Raw genomic sequence first — 23,419 nt, 5'->3', positions numbered from 1 at the left:
TGCAGGTGGGAAGGGGCCAAAGTGGAAATTTTCCTCCTTTACTATTTGTTTAAGGCCTGTATTGAGAATATAGGCCACCTCTCCTCACCAAGAAGAAAAATTTTTATAATAGAAGGTTTTGACAATAATTTAGTTGATCCCAATGTGGTTGGTCCAAAAGGAAAGAAGATGAGACGTTTTCTTGGAGAAGAATAATTTGAATCTGTGTTTTAAAGTCAACAAGGTACAAGGGTACTTGTTATTTATCTGTGGCAACTGGCGTGAAGGTAACCACTTGCCAGTAGTGGCTGATCTAACTCAGTGTAACTCAGTAATTCTCTGGGGATGTCCAGATTATTGCTATATGTATAAGATTAACATGACCCATTTTCCTCCTCCACACACCATTCCGTGCCCAGTGCCAAAGCTCTTACCCAGATCTACAGGTCTGGAGGAAGTGTATTTCGTATGGTTAATTGTGGCTCCAGCTATTGGACTCCATATGTGTGATATCTGTTCCATGCCACAGTATCACAAATGTGGAAAGAGTTGGGGGAAGAGGGAGGGGCGAGTGTGCGGGGATTGTTGTCAGTTTTACGGAACATAATGCCACCCTGGCACCATTTCCTGGCTCCCGTGCTTTTATTCTTTTCTCTCCCTTCTTCTGTTCTGGGGCTCCATCTCCGCAAATTATTATTCTAACACATTCAGAGCCATTTATTTGTTCTTTGTTTTCTGGGCTCTTGCCACTAAAGGATCACCTCTTCGACTGCTAGAGCCTTTTTACGGTATTTGCCCACATAAAGAGAGTTTCTCCTCTCTGAGAAGAATTTTGATTCCAAGTTGATAATTACTGAGAGATTATTAAGCCAGCAATTAAGACAATGCATTTTCTACTAAAATGTGTTACACCATGGTGCAGCTAAATGCCTTTGAACACAGCCTGGTGGAAAGAAAGATGAAAAGGGAATTAACGTCTGCTCTGTTTTCTTTGCTACAGTGGGTGGCTTTTCTGAAAATTTCTTTCTCACTCTATCTCTGTTTTTTTTTTTTTTTCTCTCCCTCTCTCCTGTTGTTCTTTTCCTTTTAAAATTGCTTTCTGCCCTTAGAGAGCCCAGAGAATCACAGTGGCAATTAGTGGCTTCCACATTCTGTGCCTCACTGTGGTGAAGAAATTGGGTGGGAGATGGATGTGGCAGCTTTTTAGTAACATCCTAGTCCATCAGGATTTCACTTACTGTTTTCTACTGATAAATGTAACTGTGACTTCCTGATGGCCTGGAGCTCTGGTGTGTGAGCCCAAGAAGTGCATTTGAAGATGTGCAGAATTTCCATCCTGTAGAATCTGAAGTCTGACTTTGGGACTCATAATTAAGCACAGAGATTAACAGTCACCTACTTACAGGGTGCTGTGGCCTCTTCAACATGTGTGTGCAGCCTGCAATTTATTTTATTTTAATTTTACTTCCTGTTGGTATTTTCTTTCCCTCCCAGTGCTTCTGGTAAACAAATTTGGTGTTTAGTCTGTTAAAAAATTGCACATATTGAATGTATTAAAGGGGAACTGTTGTCCTTGAGAGGGTGCTCCTCCACATCTGGGGATAAGAATGAATTAATAGAGCTAGACAGCATCTTTAGTTACGTTTTGACTCACGCTTCATCAGCCTCTCACCCTGAACAAAAGCCAATGTCTGCCAGGACAACATTAACCAGCTTGACTTATATAAAATTGGCTTGGTTTATATTTATCTCAAGCCAGTGATAAATAATCAAGACAGAGCAAAGAGCTGAATTTTTTATTAGTGAAAAAACAGAGGTAGCTGTTTTGGAAGGAAAAACATGAGCATAAACACAGAAAAGAAGGATGTCAGGGAAATGACAGAACTTTCTGCTGAAGTGTCTCATAGAGACCCTTTTTTCTACCTCAGGATAAACTTAGCGCCATGAGGAAAAGCACATGGGCAGCCATCCTTGTCCCAGGAGGTCCCTTCTGATCCAAAGAGGATTCCTGAGTCCTCATCTTTCAGGCCCAGCTGAATTTCTCTGTCTTTAGAAATTCTCGCCTTGTCCTAAGACACACAGGGACACAGTGTTCATTCAAGACAGCTTTTCAAACCCTGCTGTTCCTCTCCTGGTGCAAACATCTGAACTCAAATTTCCACTTCATTCTTGAATAAGAATAACCACTTGTTGGGCTGGACTTGGAACAATGACCACTAGACAGTCAACACACTGCTTTCTGGCTAGTCTGTGGCAGTGGGTCACCCTGCCCAGGTTAGCCTCATAGAAGTGTCACACTACCTACTGCAGAAGTGCTGGTCACAGTATCTTGGCCTCATGTGTAGATATTTGAACTATTATTTGTACATCTGGGGTATCTTTTCTAAGTTCTGATAACCCAGCTAGCGAGGCTTCCATCCTCTCATAGGGTTTGCCTGTACTGGCCACAATATTCTAGTGCAGCAATATTTAGCAGTAAGTCCATAGAGCTAGTTTCCTAACACTTCTATTTTTGTCGCATTTATTTTGATTCCAATATCCTGCTTGTTTATTAACGAAACTGATTTTTTAGCTCTAATATTAATGAGAAAACAATAAAAACCAACAAACAAATAAAAATAGGACTTAACCAAGCTTTCAAAATATGTAAATTGAAACATTATCTGTAAGCATAGACTTTTAGAGACAAAGGAGGCCTTAGCTGTTATAGAGGTTGACCCAATTCCCTTTTATAAATGGGGAAACTGGAGCCCACTAGGTTGGGTGACTGTTCCAGGATTGCAAACTTATTTATTAGGACCCTGACAAAATATAGATGTTTGTTTTAATGCTTTTATAACTTCAGCACAATCCTTCCTATTGATTGTTGAATAAAAGTTTTCTCTAGGCAGTAAGTAGATTTAGAAAGCCTTGAAAAACAAAAATATCATTAGAACATAGCAGTCGTTTTTGTATTGACTATTAAGGGAGCTGACCTACATGCTACATAGCCCATTCTGGGAGGCAGAGGTTTCGAGTTAGTCTAGGAACTAGTGCTCTATCTAGAGACAGCCCAGTAGATAGAGGTTATAGAAGACAAATGGGCTACATATAGGATTTATGCATAACACACGCACAAGGCTTTACTTTTTAATTGTGATTTACTTCTGGATAAATCCACTTATCAAGGACAAGAGGTGGCTGAGGCTAGGTGTTATAAGGGTGATGAAGACGAGTATGTGTGTGTTGTTGGGAGAACTGAATTATGCCTGATGAGTAGCCCACCCACTATAAAGGGCCCTAGGTTTTTTTTTTCCCTTCGTATCTCATTAACTAACAGTCAAAATAAAGAATTTCTAGATGACTCTATGGACTATGGCTTTTGGGAACAAAGAGATAAAATTGATATGAAATATCAGGAACTGGATTTCTTTTTAATGAGGATACAAAGCATTTTTATTAACCCATGGAAGTTCCCTCATGTACCTTTTCAGTTAACTCTTGCTTTCCCTTCTGCCTTGCTCAAAATCAAGCACTGCTTTGATTTTTATAACCATAGTTTTGCTCATGCTTGAACTTTATAGAAATGGAATCATACAGTATTTACTTTTTTCTATGGCTTATTTAGCTCAGCATAATGACTCTGAAATTAATTCATATTGTTGTGTCTATCAATAGTTTAAAGAGCTTGAACTTTTTAAAGAATTAAAAACTATAACAACACATGCTTTATAATGCACTTTATGTAGAATACACAAAATATGTGAACCAAAGATTACATCAAGAAGAGTAAAAGTAACTGTCCTAAGCTTTTTAAAATAGGATTTAAAAAAACCTATTGCATTTCTTCCACCCAGCTTTCAACATATCATTTTAGAAAAGTATAAGCACTTCAATAGAATGTGAGCTCCATGAGGGCAAGGATTTGTATTTTTTAAGATCACTGATGTATTTCAGGGTCCTGGCACAGGACGTGACACATAGGAGGCACTCAATGGACATTTGTTGAATGAGCAAAATAAACTTCAAGGAAAGAAATTTTCTGCCATTAATCTCCTTTTTACTTCAGATTTTCAGTTCTGAAAATTTAGGCTCCAGCTCCTATGCTGCTGTGGACATATTGATTGCTGTAAGTGCCATCATCATGATTCTGGGCTTCCTGGGATGCTGCGGTGCTATAAAAGAAAGTCGCTGCATGCTTCTGTTGGTGAGTTCTCCAAACAAATCCCAGTGTCCAACCTTCAGACTCCACAGGATTCTCTCCCATCCCTATTGTCTGTTAAAAGAACGTGCCATGATTGATGAAACTCTAACTCCAACTTCTCTTTAGAAGGTTTGATTGTGGAAGCTGATATGGCTTAGATTTGGCTTAGTTTGGCTTAGAAACTGGAGGATACTCTGAGAGGAGACAAATTTTAATCATTCATCCATTCATTCATTCACTCATTCAACATTACTGCCATACCTCTGTGTGTCAGATATTGTGCTAAATAATACATAAGACCTTTAGAACCTACTAGGGAAGATTAATAAGTAAGCAAATAGCTACAGTGGGAGTGGCCCCAGAAGCAAAGGGCAAGACAGGGGATGGGACTTTCAAACCAGGGCAGAAGTGAATAAGGTATTTGTATGAGTGAGGATAGGAAAAGCTTTCCGGAAAGATGACGTGGCAGTACAGTGCTGGTGTGTTTGGGAACTGAGAAGCCTTGGGTATGGCAGGAGACTGGCAAAACTGTTTGCAGTAAATGATGGAAGATGAATCCAAGTGTGAGTTGTGGTAAAATCATAAGTGTTCTACATGCCATGCTAAAAAAAAGTTTAAATGAATGAGATAATCAGAATTATCTCTTAGAGAGCATTGAGGAGGATAAATTGGGTTTGGATAATTCACAGGCATTCACTTTTAACATATACAGTAGAAAATGGATATAGTAAAAATATTAGGAAAAAATCAAGTGTTTATCAGATACAAATATGACATAAAAGTTTATTCAGGTCTAATCTAAACTTATTCCTCTAATAAAGTAAGGGTTATATCAGTACCTGAGAAAAATGTTTAAAACTGTTTGTTTATTGTGAGGGACAGCAGAGACAGAGTTTTAAAGGGACTCTAATAACATTCCTACCGATTGCTTTTTGAACAATAAGGCCTCATTTGCAATTGAAGAATTTAATTACTCAAGGAGCTTGTTTAAAAAAAAAGCTAATTGTCTTTGGGCTGCATCCTTCAAACTTATGATTCAGCATATCTGAGGCCGATTTCAAGAATCTATATATGTAACAAGATGCCAGGTGATTCTGATAGTAATGGAGATGCTGTTTCAAAGCCAGTTCTGAGTTTGTGTGAGGCTGTGTTTGATGAAGAAAGGGAAGGAGTAAAATAATATTCAAATAAATTCATCTAAGTTTTCAAACTTCCCTCTAGTCAATATCATACAGATATCAATAGTTGTTTTGATAATTTTTTGCCTGAACCACTTTCCTCGATCAGTCTCTGGAGCAGTTTTATGAGTAGTAATGAACCCAAAATTTTCAGCTTGAAGTAAAAAGTGGAATAAATGAAGAGTGTGACTGACACTCTCACTGTGATATAATCCCGGCTGTAGAGAGAAGTGCTGTGCCAGAATGTCCCCAGATGTTACTGAATGCATTGAGGATAATGTATATTTCTTTTGCTCTTCAGTTTTTCATAGGCTTGCTTCTGATCCTGCTCCTGCAGGTGGCGGCAGGTATCCTAGGAGCTGTTTTCAAATCTGAGGTGTGTGCACAGATGTTTGAAAATTTTGAAGAAGTTTGAAAAATTGAAATACTACCTTGTGGCATGAATAATGTAAAATACTTTTCAATTTTCAGTCTGATCGCACTGTGAATGAAACTCTCTATGAAAGCGCAAAGCTTTTGAGCACCACAGTGGAAAGTGACAAACAATTCCAGGAAGCCATAATTGTGTTTCAAAAAGAGGTAATTAGCATTCGTTGTTCATTTTAAAGAGTTGGACACAGTTCTTCTGTGTTTGTTTAGTTTTTAGCACATATTCCTTAAAGATTGAAAAATGTCTCCATTTTGCAGATTTTGATTGATTATTCTGTCACCATGCAATAAGAGAAATCTAAGATATTTGTAATTACTTTCTCGCTTCATACAAAGTTCTGAAGCAGTTTTGAAGGACAGAAATTAAGAAGATACATTTATGACAGGTTAAGCCTCGAATGAGTCAAACCAATAATAGTTTTAATATTTTCCACTTACCATTTAAAAGGGTAGTGTGTCTGGGAATCTCCTCTCTTTCTCTCTCTCCTTTTTTTTTTTTTTTTTTTTTGAGACAGAGTCTCACTCTGTCTCCCAGGCTGGAGTGCAGTTGTGCAATCTTGGCTCGCTGCAACCTCTGCCTCCCGGGTTCAACTGATTCTCCTGCCTCAGCCTCCTGAGTAGCTGAGACTACAGGCATGCGCCACCACGCCCAGCTCATTTTTTGTATTTTAAGTAGAGACAGAGTTTCACCATGTCAGTAAGGTTGGTCTTGAACTCCTGACCTCAGGTGGTCCACCTGCCTTAGCCTCCCAAAGTGCTGGGATTATAGGGTTGAGCCACCGCACATGGCCCCTCTCTCTTCTTTTTAAAAATAATTAATTATTTTGAGGACAAAGTCTTGCTGTGTCACTCAGCCTGGAGTGCAGTAGTACAATCATAGCCCACTGCAAATTCGACTACCAGGGCTCAAGAGATCTTCCCACCTCAGGTTCCTGAGTAGCTAGGGCCACAAGCACACACCACCATGCCTGGCTACCTTTTAAAAAATTATTATCATTTTTGTAGAGAGAGGGGTCTTACTATGTTGCCTAGACTGGTCTCAAATTCCTGACCTCAAGTGATCCTCCTGCCTTGGCCTCCCAAAGTGCTGGGATTACAAGCGTGAGCAACCATGTCCAATCTCTCTTTTTCTCTTTCTCACCCTCCACCACTTCTCCGTCTCATAAAAGTGGTAATAGCTAACATTAGTGCTACTACGTAGCAGGTTTTATATCCAGTAGCTCATTTAATACCCACAACAACCCTGTGGATGGGTAATATCATTATCCTCATTAACCCTATTTTACAGATAAGGATATTGGGATTTAGGGAAGTCTAACAGCTACAAAGTGATGGGTTGGAATTTGAACCCAGATCTGTCTGACCAGTCTATTATTTTTTAAATCAGTATACTATCCCCTCCTTTTTTCTTTAAAGTCAAAATATGGGTAGGCATTGAAGGTCTTCTACTCTCTGGCTTCTACCTAATATTTTAACTTTAGTAAGTGCTACTCTCTAAAGAGTAAAATCTAGTCCAGCCAGGTTTGTGTACTCAGGGTCCCTTGAACAACTCTGCCTTCCTGCCTTTGCATCAGTTTCCATCCTTGGAGTGCTCTTACTACTTTTTCCTTCTGAATATATGCATGTCATGGAAATTGACAGAATCTTAGGAGAGGCTTGACTTTTACAGGTCACTTAATCTGATTTCTCACCGATAAACATATTTTATATTTATGGTCATCTACCCTCAAATGAAATATTAAAAAGGTGAAAGTTTACTAATTTTTGCCCATCCCGCTTATATGCAAGTCTGATGATTAGCATGTTATTTCTTAATTTGAAACAAAATCTACCTCCCTAGGATTTACATTATTTAGTACTAGTTTTTCCAGAGTTTCAGAGGAAAAAAAATTATTGATGCTTTTATATATAATAGATTTTTCTTTGAGAATGGCTATTGTTCGACTCCTAAAATCCTTGCTTTTCAAGTGGAAACATCCTTGGTTTCTCAAACTGTTTATCAGATGACTTTTTTTTTCTCCCTCAGAGCATTCACTAGTTCCTATTTGGATAGACGCCAGCTTGTAAAAATTGTGCTTAAAGCATCATTTCCAAAAGCTGAAACCTGATATGGGTCAGTCCCTGTTTAACTTCCTTTCTGATGTGCTTTTCCTAGCTCCCCTGTAGCTGCATCCTTTGACTCTCTCCTTTCCGGGATCATTCTTACTCTAGAGCCCAGCTTAAAACAGGCTTAAAGCAGGAAGAATTTATGCAGCCTCAGTACCTCTGCTGGGTGGGGCTGAGCATCCCAGACCCTTCCCAGGGTGTTGACCTAGTACAAAATATACTAGAGGTAATCACTGAGCCTCTGGTTTGGGTCCTAGTAACATCTGCTGCACATCTCCCTGGATTCAAGGTCTCCATGCCAATCCTGGATTTCTAAATGTTCTGTTTGTTGTAGCATGTTCTCCGGAAGTGCTCCTGTTCTTGTAAAGAAATCCTATGCCTGAAGTTCCTTGTGTTTATAGGACTATATTTCTTCAAATTTCCATTATGAGTCTTCTTCTTCTCCTTCTTTCCTTCTCCTTCCCCTTCCCCTTCTCCTCCTTCTTCTCCTCCTCTTCCTCCTTCTCCTTCTTCCTTTTCTTCTTCTCCTCCGCCTCCCCTTCTTTTTTCTCCTGCTTCTTCTGCTGATTCTTTTTCTTCCTCCTCCTCTTGTTTTCCTCCTGCTGTCCCTTCTTGTCCCCCCTTCTCCTCCTCCTCCTTTTTCTTCTTTCTCCTCCTTCTTCCTCCTCTTCCCTCTCCTCTTCCCTGTGCTGCCTCCCCCTCCCCCTCCTCCTCCCCCTCCTCCTCCTCCTTCTTCTTCTTCCTCTTCTTCTTCTTTTTCTTCCTTCTCCTCCTCTTCTTACCTCCTCCTCCTCCTCCTCCTTCTTCTTCTCCTCCTCATCCTTATCCTCCTCCTCGTTCTCCACTATGCTTTCTTTTATAAGTTATGCTTCTTTGGGAAAAGAATCCTACCACCACAAACTCTGGCTGGATGACCTGGAGTTCCATAACACACTGACAAAAGCTACAGATGCTGAGTGGCTTTCTCTTTGGATTTCAGGGATTTCCCGCACAAATTCCCTGTTAACATACTGATGGAATGCACCCCTTTTGGATTCTTGCTCATTATTATTTGTCTAGGGGTGTTGTATCATTCAGTGCATACTGCCTTTTTCATCCAGCTGTTACACCACTTTCAACAAGTCCTGACCAGCTTCTTCTTTAACTGCTCCTATCTCTGATGTAGTGACTTGATATCGTGACAAGTTTTAACCTTCCTAACTTCTACCCTCTCATTTGTGAGTATGACTTTATGCCTCCCTAAGGAGTCCTGAGGTCTACCATATTCCAAATATGAACTGATCTGTAAATGAGAATATAAATTTTATAGTGGAACTTAATTTACATTTGACAGAGGGTATCTGTATCAGTGAATACTACTCAAGATGATGTAATCAGAAAGAATAAACGATTAATCATGTCTACCATGGGAACAGGAAAGGAGATTGTTTCAAGAGCACCATCCTTGCTAGTACTGACCTTGAAACAAACTGAAATTTCCAGCTCTTTGTCATATAAACATCTGTTGAGTAATGTTTTTGTGTAACTCAGTCTTTGGACCTAAGTACAAGACTTCGTATCTGCCTCAGTTGAATTTGTTAGTTTATCTCTGTTATTTGAACTGTCTTTGAAATTTGACTCTGTTCTCCAGCATATTAATTGTCACTCCTAGCTCTACATAAACTACAGAATTGGAAAGATATTTTTTCTGTTTATTCAAATCATTGATAACAATGCTGAACAGATCATGTTCCTGTGAGAGCATAACAGAAACAACACCAACAGCAAACAAAGAAAACAAAAACAATAAAAGCAAATGCATTATTGAGTGCTTTCTTCAACCTGGGAGTTCTTATCTTTACATGGATTTTCTTATGTTTATCTTTATGATAAATCTGCGAATTAAATGCTATTATTAGCAACTGTTATCTGTATTTTACAGATGAACAAACTTTGGCACAGAGGTTAAACTAATGTGTAATAAACATGATTACCTGCCCAGTAAATGAAAATTCTTTCAATATCTTGGCATCGCAATGTATCAGAGCTGGGAAAACCACTCAGTCTTGGTTCTGTTTTTTTTTTTCAGGCATTTTTTTTCCTCCCATTTCTGCACGAAGTGTCTTCCCCTTAGTAGAGCAGATGGAAGCAACATGAGGGATAATTGTCTTTCTTTCTCCCATCTAATAATATTATGTGCCACATGCCCTGATTCTTGGGGTTATCATTTCCTTGTTTTTCTTCCTCAAATGTGGCTGCAAACACTCCTTTTTAGTGTTTTCCATGGATCAATTTATTCTGGGGCTGTAACTTTCCTGACATTCTAAGAGCTTCATTCTTCATTTGTGTTCCCTCCCATATTTTAAAGATGTTCATAAAATTCAATCTTATGGGAGGCTCCTTGAGCATCTATTTTGGTCTTTGCAATATCTCTCATCTTTTTCCTCCTCTCTTTCAAAAGTGATCAGAGATCATGGAGTGGAAATTTCACTTTTAAAACTTCACGTCTCTTTTGAGCAACAATTCTTTGACTCTCTTGTGAATTGTTTGGAAACTTTTTTGACAATATCTAAGTTACATAGATCTGACTCTCTTTTGTCATTAAAAACTAGTAGGTGAGGCTGGGCACCGTGGCTTATACCTGTAATCCCAGCACTTTGGAAGGCTGAGGTGGACAGATCACGAGGTCAGGAGATTGAGACCATCCTGGCCAACATGGTAAAACCCAGTCTCTACTAAAAATACAAAAATTAGCTGGGCGTGTTGGTGCATGCCTGTAATCCCAGCTACTCGGGAGGCTGAGGTAGGATAATCGCTTGAACCAGGGAGTTGGAGGTTGCAGTGAGCCGAGATGGCGCCACTGCACTCCAGCCTGGTGACAGAGCAAGACTCCATCTCAAAAAGAAAGAAGGCTGGGCGCAGTGGCTCACGCCTGTAATCCCAGCACTTTGGGAGGCCGAGGTGGGTGGATTACAAGGTCAGGAGATCGAGACGATCCTGGCTAACACAGTGAAACCCCGTCTCTACTGAAAATACAAAAAATTAGCCGGGCGAGGTGGCGGGCACCTGTAGTCCCAGCTACTCGGGAGGCTGAGGCAGGAGAATGGCGTGAACCCCGGGGGGCGGAGCCAGCAGTGAGCTGAGATCGCGCCATTGCACTCCAGCCTGGGCAACAGCGAGACTCTGTCTCAAAAAAAAAAAAAAAACCTAGTAGGTGAATTTTTCATCTTCCCAACTTCTTCAGATTTTTGAGTCTGCAACTCCATTTTTCCATCATTAATGTAAAGATCAAAATGAAAAAATCCTTAATTTTTACTTCTACATAGAGAAAGGTGAAAGGTGACTTACATGGTATTTTAGCATAATAACCTTTAATAATGATTTCAGAAGATTATAATTTAATGTATTGCCAATGTTTTTAATCTTCTTACTGACTGCTTCTCATTCTACCTTTTATCAAACAGTTTAAATGCTGTGGTTTGGTCAATGGAGCTGTTGATTGGGGAAATAATTTTCAACAATATACTGGATTATGTGAGTGTCTAGATACGCAGAGATCATGCACATACTATAATGGAAAACACGTTTACCAAGAGGTGAGAACTAAATCACATTTGGTACAATAAGCAATTCTGTTACTTTCTTTTCACAGTTAAAGTCCCTACAAAAAATTAAAATGCATCAAGTACAATGGGAATCATGAGATAAAAATCTCAGAAATTTCCCAAATTAAAAAAATCCTTATTTAAAGATAAAAGCAGATAGACTTCATTTCTTCTATGAGTCTGGCATCATTTAAGCCCAATCTTAATAGGTCAAAGAAACATTCTACTGCAATGGGAGGCAAAGTACAAACTAACATGAAAGTTTATTTTGACCTCTCTTTGGTCATCTTAATCATTATTCTCCTTTATTTTTTCCTACTTTAACATAAGTTCTTGAAAACAGTATTTTCCTTTAATTTTCAAAGTCAATGTTTTTTGTTTTCTAATCAAATTTCCTTTTCTCAAGAAATGAGGTTTCTTCTTTCTCAAAATTTAAAGAAAGGACTCCAAGTCCTTCCCAATACATTTAAGGGTTTAGGTTCTCTATGTTATCGACAGCTACCAATTTACCTAGTTATTGCTGCAATTGAGAAGTTACCTTGAACATTTAATGTCAATTGAAAAAGATAGGTTAATCTTTTATGTGTTTAGATGTCATATTTATGTGACTTGTGAATGTCAGTACGTGGATGTCCTAGTTCTTCTTATTGATCAATTCATCAAATACTTATTGACCACCTCCTATGTGCCAAGCTTTCTACCAGTCACTGGGAATTCATTCCTGGACAGAGCACAATGTCTGCGCTCATGGAGCTGATGCTCAAGTAAGGGAGAAAGATAATTAGGTAACTTCAATCCAATGGTCTACTAGTATCTCTTGAATAGAGATGGGCACAAGGTGTTATGGGACCCCATCTCACTTAGTCTGTGGGGTTCAGGATATGGCTTCATGAAGAACATGACATCTGTCCCTTCATAAGCTGTTCCTTCTGCTTGGAAGAAATGTGTACAAAAATTATAATTGATATTAGTATTTCATTTATTTACTGTTATTCTTCAGTGCCTACTACATGTCAGACAGACCCTTGCTAGGATCAGACATGCTTCTGGATCCTCTAGGAGATTACAATCTAGTTGAGAGGCAGATACATTGAAAACCACTATAAATCACAATGAATTAATATTAATATGTATAATACCTGAAGATTATTTTCAATCTAGAATTGTTTTGGTTTAGTAACTGCTACTGAGATTAATTTATAAAAGGAAATGGAAAGTATCTCAGGGGAAACTACCCTTTCCTTGACTACTGATCTTATCAAAATTAAAGAGGCTCTGCCCCGAAGGGAAATTGCTGTCATTAATATTTAAAGTATGTCGCTAAGATTTAAAGTAACTCAATAAATAATCTACCAGACTACAGTGTTATATTGCGTTTTTCATTGTCAAAGTAATATTACTAAAAAAAGTTTTATTCTTACTTTTTATATTCTCCCTTCTCCCCTCCTCCCTACCTAATGTTAGTGACACAATATTTACAAGAAAAAGGGGAAATAAATACAGTGTAAATAAAGACATTTTCCACTTAGGATAATGAAATCAGTAAATTCAGTTGCAGATTGCTGTTTGTCTTCTGTTCAAATTCAACTCAAAGATGTTTTTCCTCAAGACAGATTCTGAAAAGCCCCTGGAATTATCCTAAAAAAACCATTGGATAGTTTCTGTAAGTTCACACATAATTCAGCTGAATATAGGCTGATAGCTACACCAGTTTCCCAAAAGGAAGCTTGTAAATTCATAAAATACTTCCATCTGCCATGTGTAATTTGCAAGAAGTCTGGTAAAATAAAAAATATGGAATGGCCATAGTTCACATTTCTTTTTTTTCTCTTCCTTTTGCCAAGATACCCTCATTATCTCAGGTGAAGAGGAAGAGAAAAACCCCTGAAACATAATGAATGTGGCTCAGTAGATATAATCATTAATCTCATCATTAACCTAAATGATGTAATAATTTCCTTGAATGTTTACCACTTTGGGTTAAATGTGAATGAAGAAACTCATTACATTCAGGAATGAAGGGGAAAAGATGACTTAGCCTTCTGGAGAACTTTTATTTTATTTAACAAATAGCAATATTTTGTTAGCCCTTTGCACATATATGACCATCAAAGGGATAATATATTTCAGGGCAGTACAAAAATAACACAATTATATTGTGTAGTCTTATTCCATTTAAAAAATTCTTCCCATAATTTACAATTCTTGAAGTTATTAGGTCTAGTCCAAAATGTTTTAAGTATGAAAATGCATGCTGGATTGTATGCATTTCAAAAATGTAGCAGAGAGGCAACTTCCTAAATTCTCTTTTTTATCTAAAGTAATGGCATAATGGTAGACATAGACATAGTAAGTTTTTTCTTTTTAAGATAAAAATAACCCTGATAAATATTAAGGGATTTTGAAAATATGTTGTTTTTTCCAGCAGTGGTGACCTCAAGCCTGTTATCCCAGCACTTTCAGAGGCTGAGGCCGGTGGATTGCTTGAGCCTGGGAGTTCAAGACAAGCCTGGGCAAAATGGCAAAACCATGTCTCTACAAAACACAACAAAAATTAGCCAGGCATGGTGGCACATGCCTGCAGTCTCAGCTACTTGGGAGGATTAGGTGGGAGGATCACTTGAGCCCAGGAAGTCAGGGCTGCAGTGAGCCAAGATCGCGCCTCTGCACTTCAGCTTCAGCGCTGGAGGGACACCCTGTCTCAAAGAAAAAAAAAAAATAATGAAAGAAAAAAAGAAAATACGTTGTTTTAAAAATGAAAATTTGCAATATTATTAGCTAAAATCTCAACCAGGAACCTTTCTGTTGTAGATTACAAACCTAAAAAATCCTTAGTCAAGATGGTATCAGCTCTAAAATGAATAAAGTTCAGATAAAATTATGATTTATATTTTGTTATAAAATGTATAGCTTTATCAACTATAAAATTTATAGTATAAATTATAAAATCTGTCATTTGAGGATATGTTGGTGAAAAATTATTATTTGTAATTATTAATCCCTAGATTCAACAATTAGGCAGTCAAGCAAAATTTTGTTCCTCAATTGCTTTTTAATGTATAAACAAACCACAGCAGTTACAACCTTTTGGAGCAAAGGTGAAGCAGGGAGTGGAAGGAATAACCCAGTTCCATGTCGTTAAGTGTGTTTCTTGATAGCAATGTAAAAAGTAAACCGGATTAATAAAAATTTTGATTAATATAAGGTCCAATTTTTCTGAGAGGTAACTTTTAATGTTTTTTTTTTAACAGCCCTGTATTTCTTTCATAAAAGACTTCTTGGCAAAAAATTTGACTATAGTTATTGGAATAGCATTTGGACTGGCGGTTATTGAGGTACAGTATAATCTTGTATTGTTGACTCTTTTATTCCCTTGCTTGTTCATTAACGTTAAGAAATATTGATGGTGAACAAACAAACAGAAAAGTAAAACACAACAACCATAAAAAACCCAGATGCTTTAGAAAAGCACTGGATGCTAAAGGCCCATCATCTCCCTCGATCAGCCTGAGTCTGAGGAGGAGATTCCAGTCTTATGAAGTGAGCAGGGCTGAGACTCTTGCTTCTGAATGACCTCTCTACCGGGAAAAAGATAGAATTAATTTTCACATAGTTCTTAGAGCCAGGTATATTTTTCCCACTGAAAACTAGCACAGGGGTTAAAGTTTTCCAAAGTTAGAAGAAAAAGCACCAAACAAAGCAAAATACGACCTTTACAATTTCTTATTTCTCATCTTGATTTTGAAACAGAAAATAAAAACTGAACTCCAGAGTGTGAGGAGCTGTTTCTTTGTTACTTATTACATTCTAGAGAAATCCAAGAAGTTCTAAAAAGTAGACGTAATTGTCTCTGATTTCCTTAGCTTAAGTACTGTTGACTCACTTGGAGAAATTTTCAAGGAAAATTGAGGCTTATGTATTACTTTCATCACTTTAATTATTGATGTTGGAAAAATATCCCTCATAGGATTTTTGTCTTGATGAACTTTCTTGGCATGTTTTTTTTTTTTTAATTATACTTTACGTTTTAGGGTACATGTGCACAATGTGCAGGTTTGTTACATATGTATCCATGTGCCATGTTGGTTTGCTGCACCCATTAACTCGTCATTTAGCATTAGGTATATCTCCTAATGCTGTCCCTCCCCCCTCCCCCACCCCACAGCAGTCCCCGGAGTGTGATGTTCCCCTTCCTGTGTCCATGAGTTCTCATTGTTCAATTCCCACCTGTGAGTGAGAACATGCGGTGTTTGGTTTTTTGTCCTTGCGATAGTTTACTGAGAATGATGTTTTCCAGTTTCATCCATGTCCCTACAAAGGACATGAACTCATCATTTTTTATGGCTGCATAGTATTCCATGGTGTATATGTGCCACATTTTCTTAATCCAGTCTATTGTTGTTGGACATTTGGGTTGGTTACAACTCTTTGCTATTGTGAATAGTGCCGCAATAAACATAAGTGTGCATGTGTCTTTATAGCAGCATGATTTATGGTCCTTTGGGTATATACCCAGTAATGGGATGGCTGGGTCAAATGGTATTTCTAGTTCTAGATCCCTGAGGAATCGCCACACTGACTTCCACAATGGTTGAACTAGTTTACAGTCCCACCAACAGTGTAAAAGTGTTCCTATTTCTCCACATCCTCTCCAGCACCTGTCGTTTCCTGACTTTTTAATGATGGCCATTCTAAGTGGTGTGAGATGGTATCTCATTGTGGTTTTGATTTGCATTTCTCTGATGGCCAGTGATGATGAGCATTTTTTCATGTGTTTTGTGGCTGCATAAATGTCTTCTTTTGAGAAGTGTCTGTTCATGTCCTTTGCCCACTTTTTGATGGGGTTGTTTGTTTTTTTCTTGTAAATTTGTTTGAGTTCATTGTAGATTCTGGATATTAGCCCTTTGTCAGATGAGTAGGTTGCAAAAATTTTCTCCCATTCTGTAGGTTGCCACTCTGATGGTAGTTTCTTTTGCTGTGCAGAAACTCTTTAGTTTAATTAGATCCCATTTGTCAATTTTGGCTTTTGTTGCCATTGCTTTTGGTGTTTTAGACATGAAGTCCTTGCCCACGCCTATGTCCTGAATGGTATTGCCCAGGTTTTCTTCTAGGGTTTTTATGGTTTTAGGTCTAACATGTAAGTCTTTAATCCATCTTGAATTAATTTTTGTATAAGGTGTAAGGAAGGGATCCAGTTTCAGCTTTCTACATATGGCTAGCCAGTTTTCCCAGTGACATTTATTAAATAGGGAATCCTTTCCCCATTTCTTGTTTTTGTCAGGTTTGTCAAAGATCAGATAGTTGTAGATATGCAGCATTATTTCTGAGGGCTCTGTTCTGTTCCATTGATCTATGTCTCTGTTGTGGTACCAGTACCATGCTGTTTTGGTTACTGTAGCCTTGTAGTATAGTTTGAAGTCAGGTAGTGTGATGCCTCCAGCTTTGTTCTTTGATGCAAAAATCCTCAATAAAATACTGGCAAACCGAATCGAGCAGCACATCAAAAAGCTTATACACCATGATCAAGTGGGCCTCATCCCTGGGATGCAAGGCTGGTTCAACATACGCAAATCAGTAAACGTAATCCAGCATATAAACAGAACGAAACACAAAAACCACACGATTATCTCAATAGATGCAGAAAAGGCCTTTGACAAAATTCAACAACCCTTCATGCTAAAAACTCTCAATAAATTAGGTATTGATGGGACGTATCTCAAAATAATAAGAGCTATCTATGACAAACCCACAGCCAATATCATATTGAATGGGCAAAAACTGGAAGCATTCCCTTTGAAAACCGGCACAAGACAGGGATGCCCTCTCTCACCGCTCCTATTCAACATAGTGCTGGAAGTTCTGGCCAGAGCAATCAGGCAGGAGAAGGAAATAAAGGGTATTCAATTAGGAAAAGAGGAAGTCAAATTGTCCCTGTTTGCAGATGACATGATTGTATATCTAGAAAACCCCATCATCTCAACCCAAAGTCTCCTTAAGCTGATTAGCAACTTCAGCAAAGTCTCAGGATACAAAATCAATGTACAAAAATCACAAGCATTCTTGTACACCAATCACAGACAAACAGAGAGCCAAATCATGAGTGAACTCCCATTCACCATTGCTTCAAAGAGAATAAAATATCTAGGAATCCAACTTACAAGGGATGTGAAGGACCTCTTCAAGGAGAACTACAAACCACTGCTCAATGAAATACAAGAGGATACAAACAAATGGAAGAACATTCCATGCTCATGGGTTGGAAGAATCAATGTCGTGAAAATGGCCATACTGCCATTTTCAATGCGATCCCCATCAAGCTACCAATGACTTTCTTCACAGAATTGGAAAAAACTACTTTAAAGTTCATATGGAACCAAAAAAGAGCCCGCATCGCCAAGTCAATCCTAAGCCAAAAGAACAAGGCATGTTTTTTTTTTAAAAAAAAACAAAACCTGAAAGACACTTTTCACATGGCCTAAAAATCTTTGCCAAGAAAATGAATTAAAACTGCTTCAGAGAAGCATTTTGGAATCATCCCAGATCTTGGGTAATTTTGATATCAAGTAGATCAAATTCACTCCCAATCCTATTCCAGGGCATGAGCAAGAATGTGAAGTGTCTCCCTGGTTAATGCCTGTGAGAGCTGGTTAGCTCAGCTGAGTGACTTGTGCTTCACGCTCATGGAATGCTGTGCAAGGTACTCCTTGGGCTTTCTGGTAATTTTCTACCTCTTACTCATGCCACATCACTGCCAGAAAGAAATTTTAACTGGGAATGAAGCAATTTAGTGTCCTAAGTGGTTCTTTAGTTTGCTGGTGGAATTTCCCAGGCAACTATTAGAGAAAGGTTAGGGACTATTAGCAGCAAATTAAACTGTGGGTTATTACTTTCTTGTAGTCCAAATAGGTATAAATATGAAGCATTCTTTGTTGGTAGGTTGTGGCTGTCTTTCTTTAGGTCTGATATATGTTCAAAGTCAAATGGTGCTATGGATTAGGTCTATTTCTCTTGATTCTGCATTTTCTAAGATGTATTTTGTTTCTCTGCTTTGTATTCTGGGTTTATGCTAATTTAGAAATAAGGACTAATGGCCATGAAGATGAGTAAGAAATGAATGATTTAAATGAATCATGAGTGATTTTACATGAATGATTTAAATGAATGAGAGAGCATGCTTTAAATGAGATATTTAGTAGAAGAGTTATATTTCATGTTAGACTCAAGTTCTGACAATTGACTATCACTAGCTCAAATCACAGATGCTCCTCTGTTAGCAAAACCAGAAAAAGTAAGGACATACTTCATTGGGGAGATTGATGAAATCCTTTGTGTCATAGTCAAAGGCATTTTCAAGAATTTAAATACATCTAGTGGAAAATAAGATTACAAAAAGATTAATGCATTTCAGTATTTTATGAAATTGGTGTATTCCATGTATTAATTCCATGTTTAAATATTTTATTTGTTCTTCTAAAGACATATTCAGAGAAAAATAGCTTAATACAAACATTCTGTACAGTAATTTATAGGTATGAAGTTTTTGCAGTACTATCATAAAACATAACCGTTTTTGAATTCAACCAGTCAAATTAATTGTGATTTCTAGACTCTCTGCAGATATGGTAAATAGTTGGTTCAAATAACTGTTTGAACTTTTTAAAATTGTTCAGTTCCTCAGTCTAAAACCTGCCCTCCCTCTTTTAAAGGGAAACAAATCATTTTATATTCCATCTTCCTTTATTCAAAAAGTAGATTGGAAAAGTCTTCTGATGCCCAGTCTATAAATTATGTATCCAAAAAAAGAAGCATTTTATAGCTCATCTTACAGTCATTAGAACAAGTTTCCTATTACCCTATGACTTAGGCCTGTCTCCCTTCTTTGTTTCCAAAGTTCAAATTAAAAAAAACACAAAGATACAGAAACAGAAAAATCTCCTCTAAAAAATACTTTTAAGAAAACAGAAGCAAATGTCTTCCTGCAGAAAATATGTTCAGATTATCTCCACAGAAAAATACCATATAAAAAAAGACTGTCCCGTATTTAGACCTTATGTTAGTATGTTTAGGCATAGGTTTTAGTGAGGTGGGCCAATATTTGTTTTCAAAGCTCTGTTAAGACTATATACCTAAGGGATTCTTCTCACATTGGATGCTAAAAATTGTGCAGAATATCTTATTCTGCAAGAAAAATTTTTCTATAGACATTTTTGGAATTCTCATTATTCTAGCTTAAAACAGCCAGACTATCATATCTCTCCTCATTTGACTATAGCAACTTATAAGCACAAAAAATGATCAGCACTTTCCTTGCTTTAATTAAAAAAAAAAAGCTACACACTGAGAGCCATCACTTTGTAGGATAAAAGTTATCCCAACAGGAGGTCCTAGAAATAAAGCAGTTAAAAGAAAAATGATAATTTTACATTTTTTTTAGACTGCTGCATACCTCTTAGCAAATTTATCATGAGTCTTGGTGTACATTATAAAATGACAAATCTCTTAATTATGTGCTTTTTTTTGAACACTGATAAATGTTCTTTTCAGGGACAATGAAATGCAAGACAGTGTGATATTAACTGTCTAGTCTGCTGATAAATTGTAGGCTTCTATTTCAAGGATGTAGCAGTGAAAGATGATAGTTGTCTTATCCCATTATTTTTTCCTCATTAAAAAAATTCTTTCTTGATACTTGTCCCACAGACGTAAGGCTCAGGATCACGGCAAAAAGACTAAATTTCAGTCTTGAATTGTAGAACATTTTGAATGGAAATTATTACTTTTGCAGAGAATTGGTGTCAACCTTTTTAAGAAGGAAGAAATATTGGTTAGCAGTTCTCATTTGAATTACATTTCCAGGAAAGTGTTAGTAAGCAGAAAGTCTCAACACAGTAGAAGCATTTAAGTTGACTCAGCATAAATATCACTTTGCCCTCCTCCATCCTCCCATCAAAAGGGGCTGGTGGGGGAGGAAACTTTGTATTGGTAATGCACACAGGTCCTGTCTATCATTTCTACGTCAAAGACACAGCATGCAAGTCACCAACTGTAGAGCCAATTAGAGCAAATTTTGGGGTCCCTCATTCTTGGGAGAGCTACTTGAGATGGAAATTATGCCCCAGATTTTCAGCTGTGCTTTTTCACTTCAAAAGAAATTCCTGAATTAAACTATTGCCCATAGTTTAGAAGCTTTTTAAAAAAAGGGTTACTTCATTTTTTTATTCCTCTTGGAAATGCCTAAAACTACAGCAAGAGAAATTCTAGACTGCTTGATTTTTATGCAGATGATTTAAACCAGATGATCATAACCTTTTTATGGAAGCTGTACATATATTTAGCCCCCAGGGACCTGAGATCCTCAGTGCTCCAGAGGAGACGCTCTGCAGAAGAATGTGTGTGTTCCAGAAAAGGGAGCAGGTCCTCTGGTGGCAGCTGCTACTGTGCAGTTATATAGGGCCAGTTAGATAGAGGCTGATTGGCCAGCTAAAAAATGCTGATTAAAACACAAAAAAACTCAAGAGAGCTTTCGCAGTGCTCTTTTGTCCTGTTGGAACCTCTAATTTCCCAAGAGAGATGATTTAGTAAGATTGGAACTGTCAGTATACAAAATCTTTTCATATATAATGTTCTTTCTGTTTATTTATAATGTGTCCAGTGTTTTCCCTTAAATTCCGTGTTAATCCTGTTATTTTGTTCTCTAGATACTGGGTTTGGTGTTTTCTATGGTCCTGTTTTGCCAGATCGGGAACAAATGAATCTGTGGATGTGTCAAGCTATCATCAGTCAAACCCCTTTAAAATGTTGTTTTGGCTTTGTAAATTTAAATATGTAAGTGCTATATAAGTCAGGAGCAGCTGTCTTTTTAAAATGTCTCAGCTAGCTAGACCACAGATATCTTCTAGACATATTGAACATATTTAAGATTTGAGGGATATAAGGGAAAATGATATGAATGTGTATTTTTACTCAAAATAAATGTAACTGTTTACGTTGGTGCTTTTCTATGTCTGATCATTGTGTTCAGGTGGTACAGTGCTTAAAATGTTCTTCTGGAGCCACCCAGTGGAATAATCATCTCTAAGTTGACAGGGCCACAGATAGTTAAGACAGTGGATCTGGGGCTTTTCAGAAACAACACTCTTTTATATGATGTATCAACCATAGCTGATAAGATTGAATCAAGTCTAATGTTAAAATAATTGACAATGTTCCAGGTAAAAGAGTCACCATCTCTTTTCTATTTATGTCAAAACTACTAATAGTATGTCTCTCTTTTGCTGCATATCTATTGTAGGAACAAAAAGGTCTGAGTGCCCGGCACCCAGCCATTGCTTCTCTGGTACCCATCTGGATCTTCCTCTCAGACACAACAGTTGTAACTTTTTTCTCTTTCTAGTTCTCAGAAATATTTGACATTTTTGCTTTGTATAGAAGTATAACATACAGACAATATAGTCGATAATTCTTAAAGTATAGCTCTGTTAATATGTGTACATCTGTGTAAGGACGAAGATCAGAGTTGGGCACAGTGGCTCATGTCTGTAAGCTCAGCTACTTGGGAAGCTGAGACAGTAGGGTCTCTTGACCCCAGGAGTTCGAGACCAGCCTGAATAATAAAGCGAGACCCCCATCTCCAAAAAAAAAAAAAAGAAGATACAGAATATTTCTAGCACACCAGAATGCTCCTTCATGCCACCTCTCAGTGGTGGCCTGTATTTGGCTCACATAGACTTCCTGAGCAGATTGTACACATATACACAAAAGTTTTGTACACAAAGTTCTTCCCAACTTTGTGTTCAGTTAACATGACATTGGTACCTTGAAATCTACCATGCTCAGAGTATTTATGCCATAGAAACTGACAAATGCTGTAAATTCAGGGCTTTTCTTTCTTTTCTGGAGAGCTGGTTGATAAACATTTACCAATATATTGCCCTCTCTGTAAATACTTCCTTAAAGGTAACTACTTTTCTGACTTCTGTGACATAGACTCGTTTTGCCTGGGAATCAAACCCTGTCATGAATTTTCTCTAAATGGAATAATAAAGTGTGCACCCTGGCTTCTTTGTCTCAACATCTTGAGTGTGACATTCATCTATTTGTTGCATGTGGCTGTAGTTTATTCTAGTTGCTATGTAGCATTTCATTGCGTATGGATATATCGCAGTGTATATATCCATTCTTCTGTTGATGGGTATATAGTTTGCATTCAGTTTGTCATGATTATAAATAAAGCTTCTATAAACATTCTTTTATATGTTATTTGGAACATATATGTACTCATTTTTGGCTATATATGCAGGAGTGGAACTGCTTTGCATACATATGTTTAGCTTTAATAGATTCTGTCAAGAAATTTTCTAAATTTTTCTTTTTTTTTTTTTTTTTTTTTTTTTTTTGAGACGGAGTCTCGCTCTGTCGCCCAGGCTGGAGTGCAGTGGCACGATCTCGGCTCACTGCAACCTCCGCCTCCCAGGTTCACGCCCTTCTCCTGCCTCAGCCTCCCGAGTAGCTGGGACTACAGGCGCCCACCACCACGCCTGGCTAATTTTTTGTATTTTTTAGTAGAGATAGGGTTTCACCATGTTAGCCAGGGTAGTCTCAATCTCCTGACCTCATGATGTGCCCGCCTCAGCCTCCCAAAGTGCTGGGATTACAGGGTGAGCCGCCACGCCCAGCCTTAAGTTCTTGTCCTAATTTATGCTGATACTAGAAAAGTATAATAGACTCAGTCTCATCTTCTGAGGAGGAGAAACATTAAGGAGAGCAGTTCTTGTCAAGCAGATTAGAGTGGCTGCCAAGCAGTAGGAAACTTGGGGGAGCTTTGGGCTGGGTTAGGCACCCTTATTCTGTGCTTCCCTATTAATGATAAAAATAGTGGCTGGGCGAGGTGGCTCACTCCTGTAATTCCAGCACTTTGGAAGGCTGAGGCGGATGGATCACGAGGTCAGGAGATCGAGACC

At 37.9% G+C, this 23,419-nt stretch overlaps 1 protein-coding gene across 1 annotated transcript in view; it reads left to right on the top strand.

The window, feature by feature from the left end:
• TSPAN8 (tetraspanin 8) overlaps positions 1-21,449 on the top strand; it is a 274,155-nt gene extending 252,706 nt beyond the window's left edge. The window contains exons 5-10 of the mRNA XM_055237898.1: positions 4,028-4,165; positions 5,642-5,716; positions 5,812-5,919; positions 11,319-11,450; positions 14,711-14,794; positions 21,158-21,449. Of these exons, the coding sequence (XP_055093873.1) occupies positions 4,028-4,165; positions 5,642-5,716; positions 5,812-5,919; positions 11,319-11,450; positions 14,711-14,794; positions 21,158-21,211 (591 nt within the window). The 3' untranslated portion in view covers positions 21,212-21,449. The remainder of the gene's footprint in view (positions 1-4,027; positions 4,166-5,641; positions 5,717-5,811; positions 5,920-11,318; positions 11,451-14,710; positions 14,795-21,157) is intronic.
• The last annotated feature ends 1,970 nt before the right edge of the window (positions 21,450-23,419 follow it).

Source organism: Symphalangus syndactylus, chromosome 13, assembly GCF_028878055.3.
Source record: "Symphalangus syndactylus isolate Jambi chromosome 13, NHGRI_mSymSyn1-v2.1_pri, whole genome shotgun sequence".
Taxonomy (NCBI): domain Eukaryota; kingdom Metazoa; phylum Chordata; class Mammalia; order Primates; family Hylobatidae; genus Symphalangus; species Symphalangus syndactylus.
This window is presented reverse-complemented; position numbering and strand designations above follow the sequence as displayed.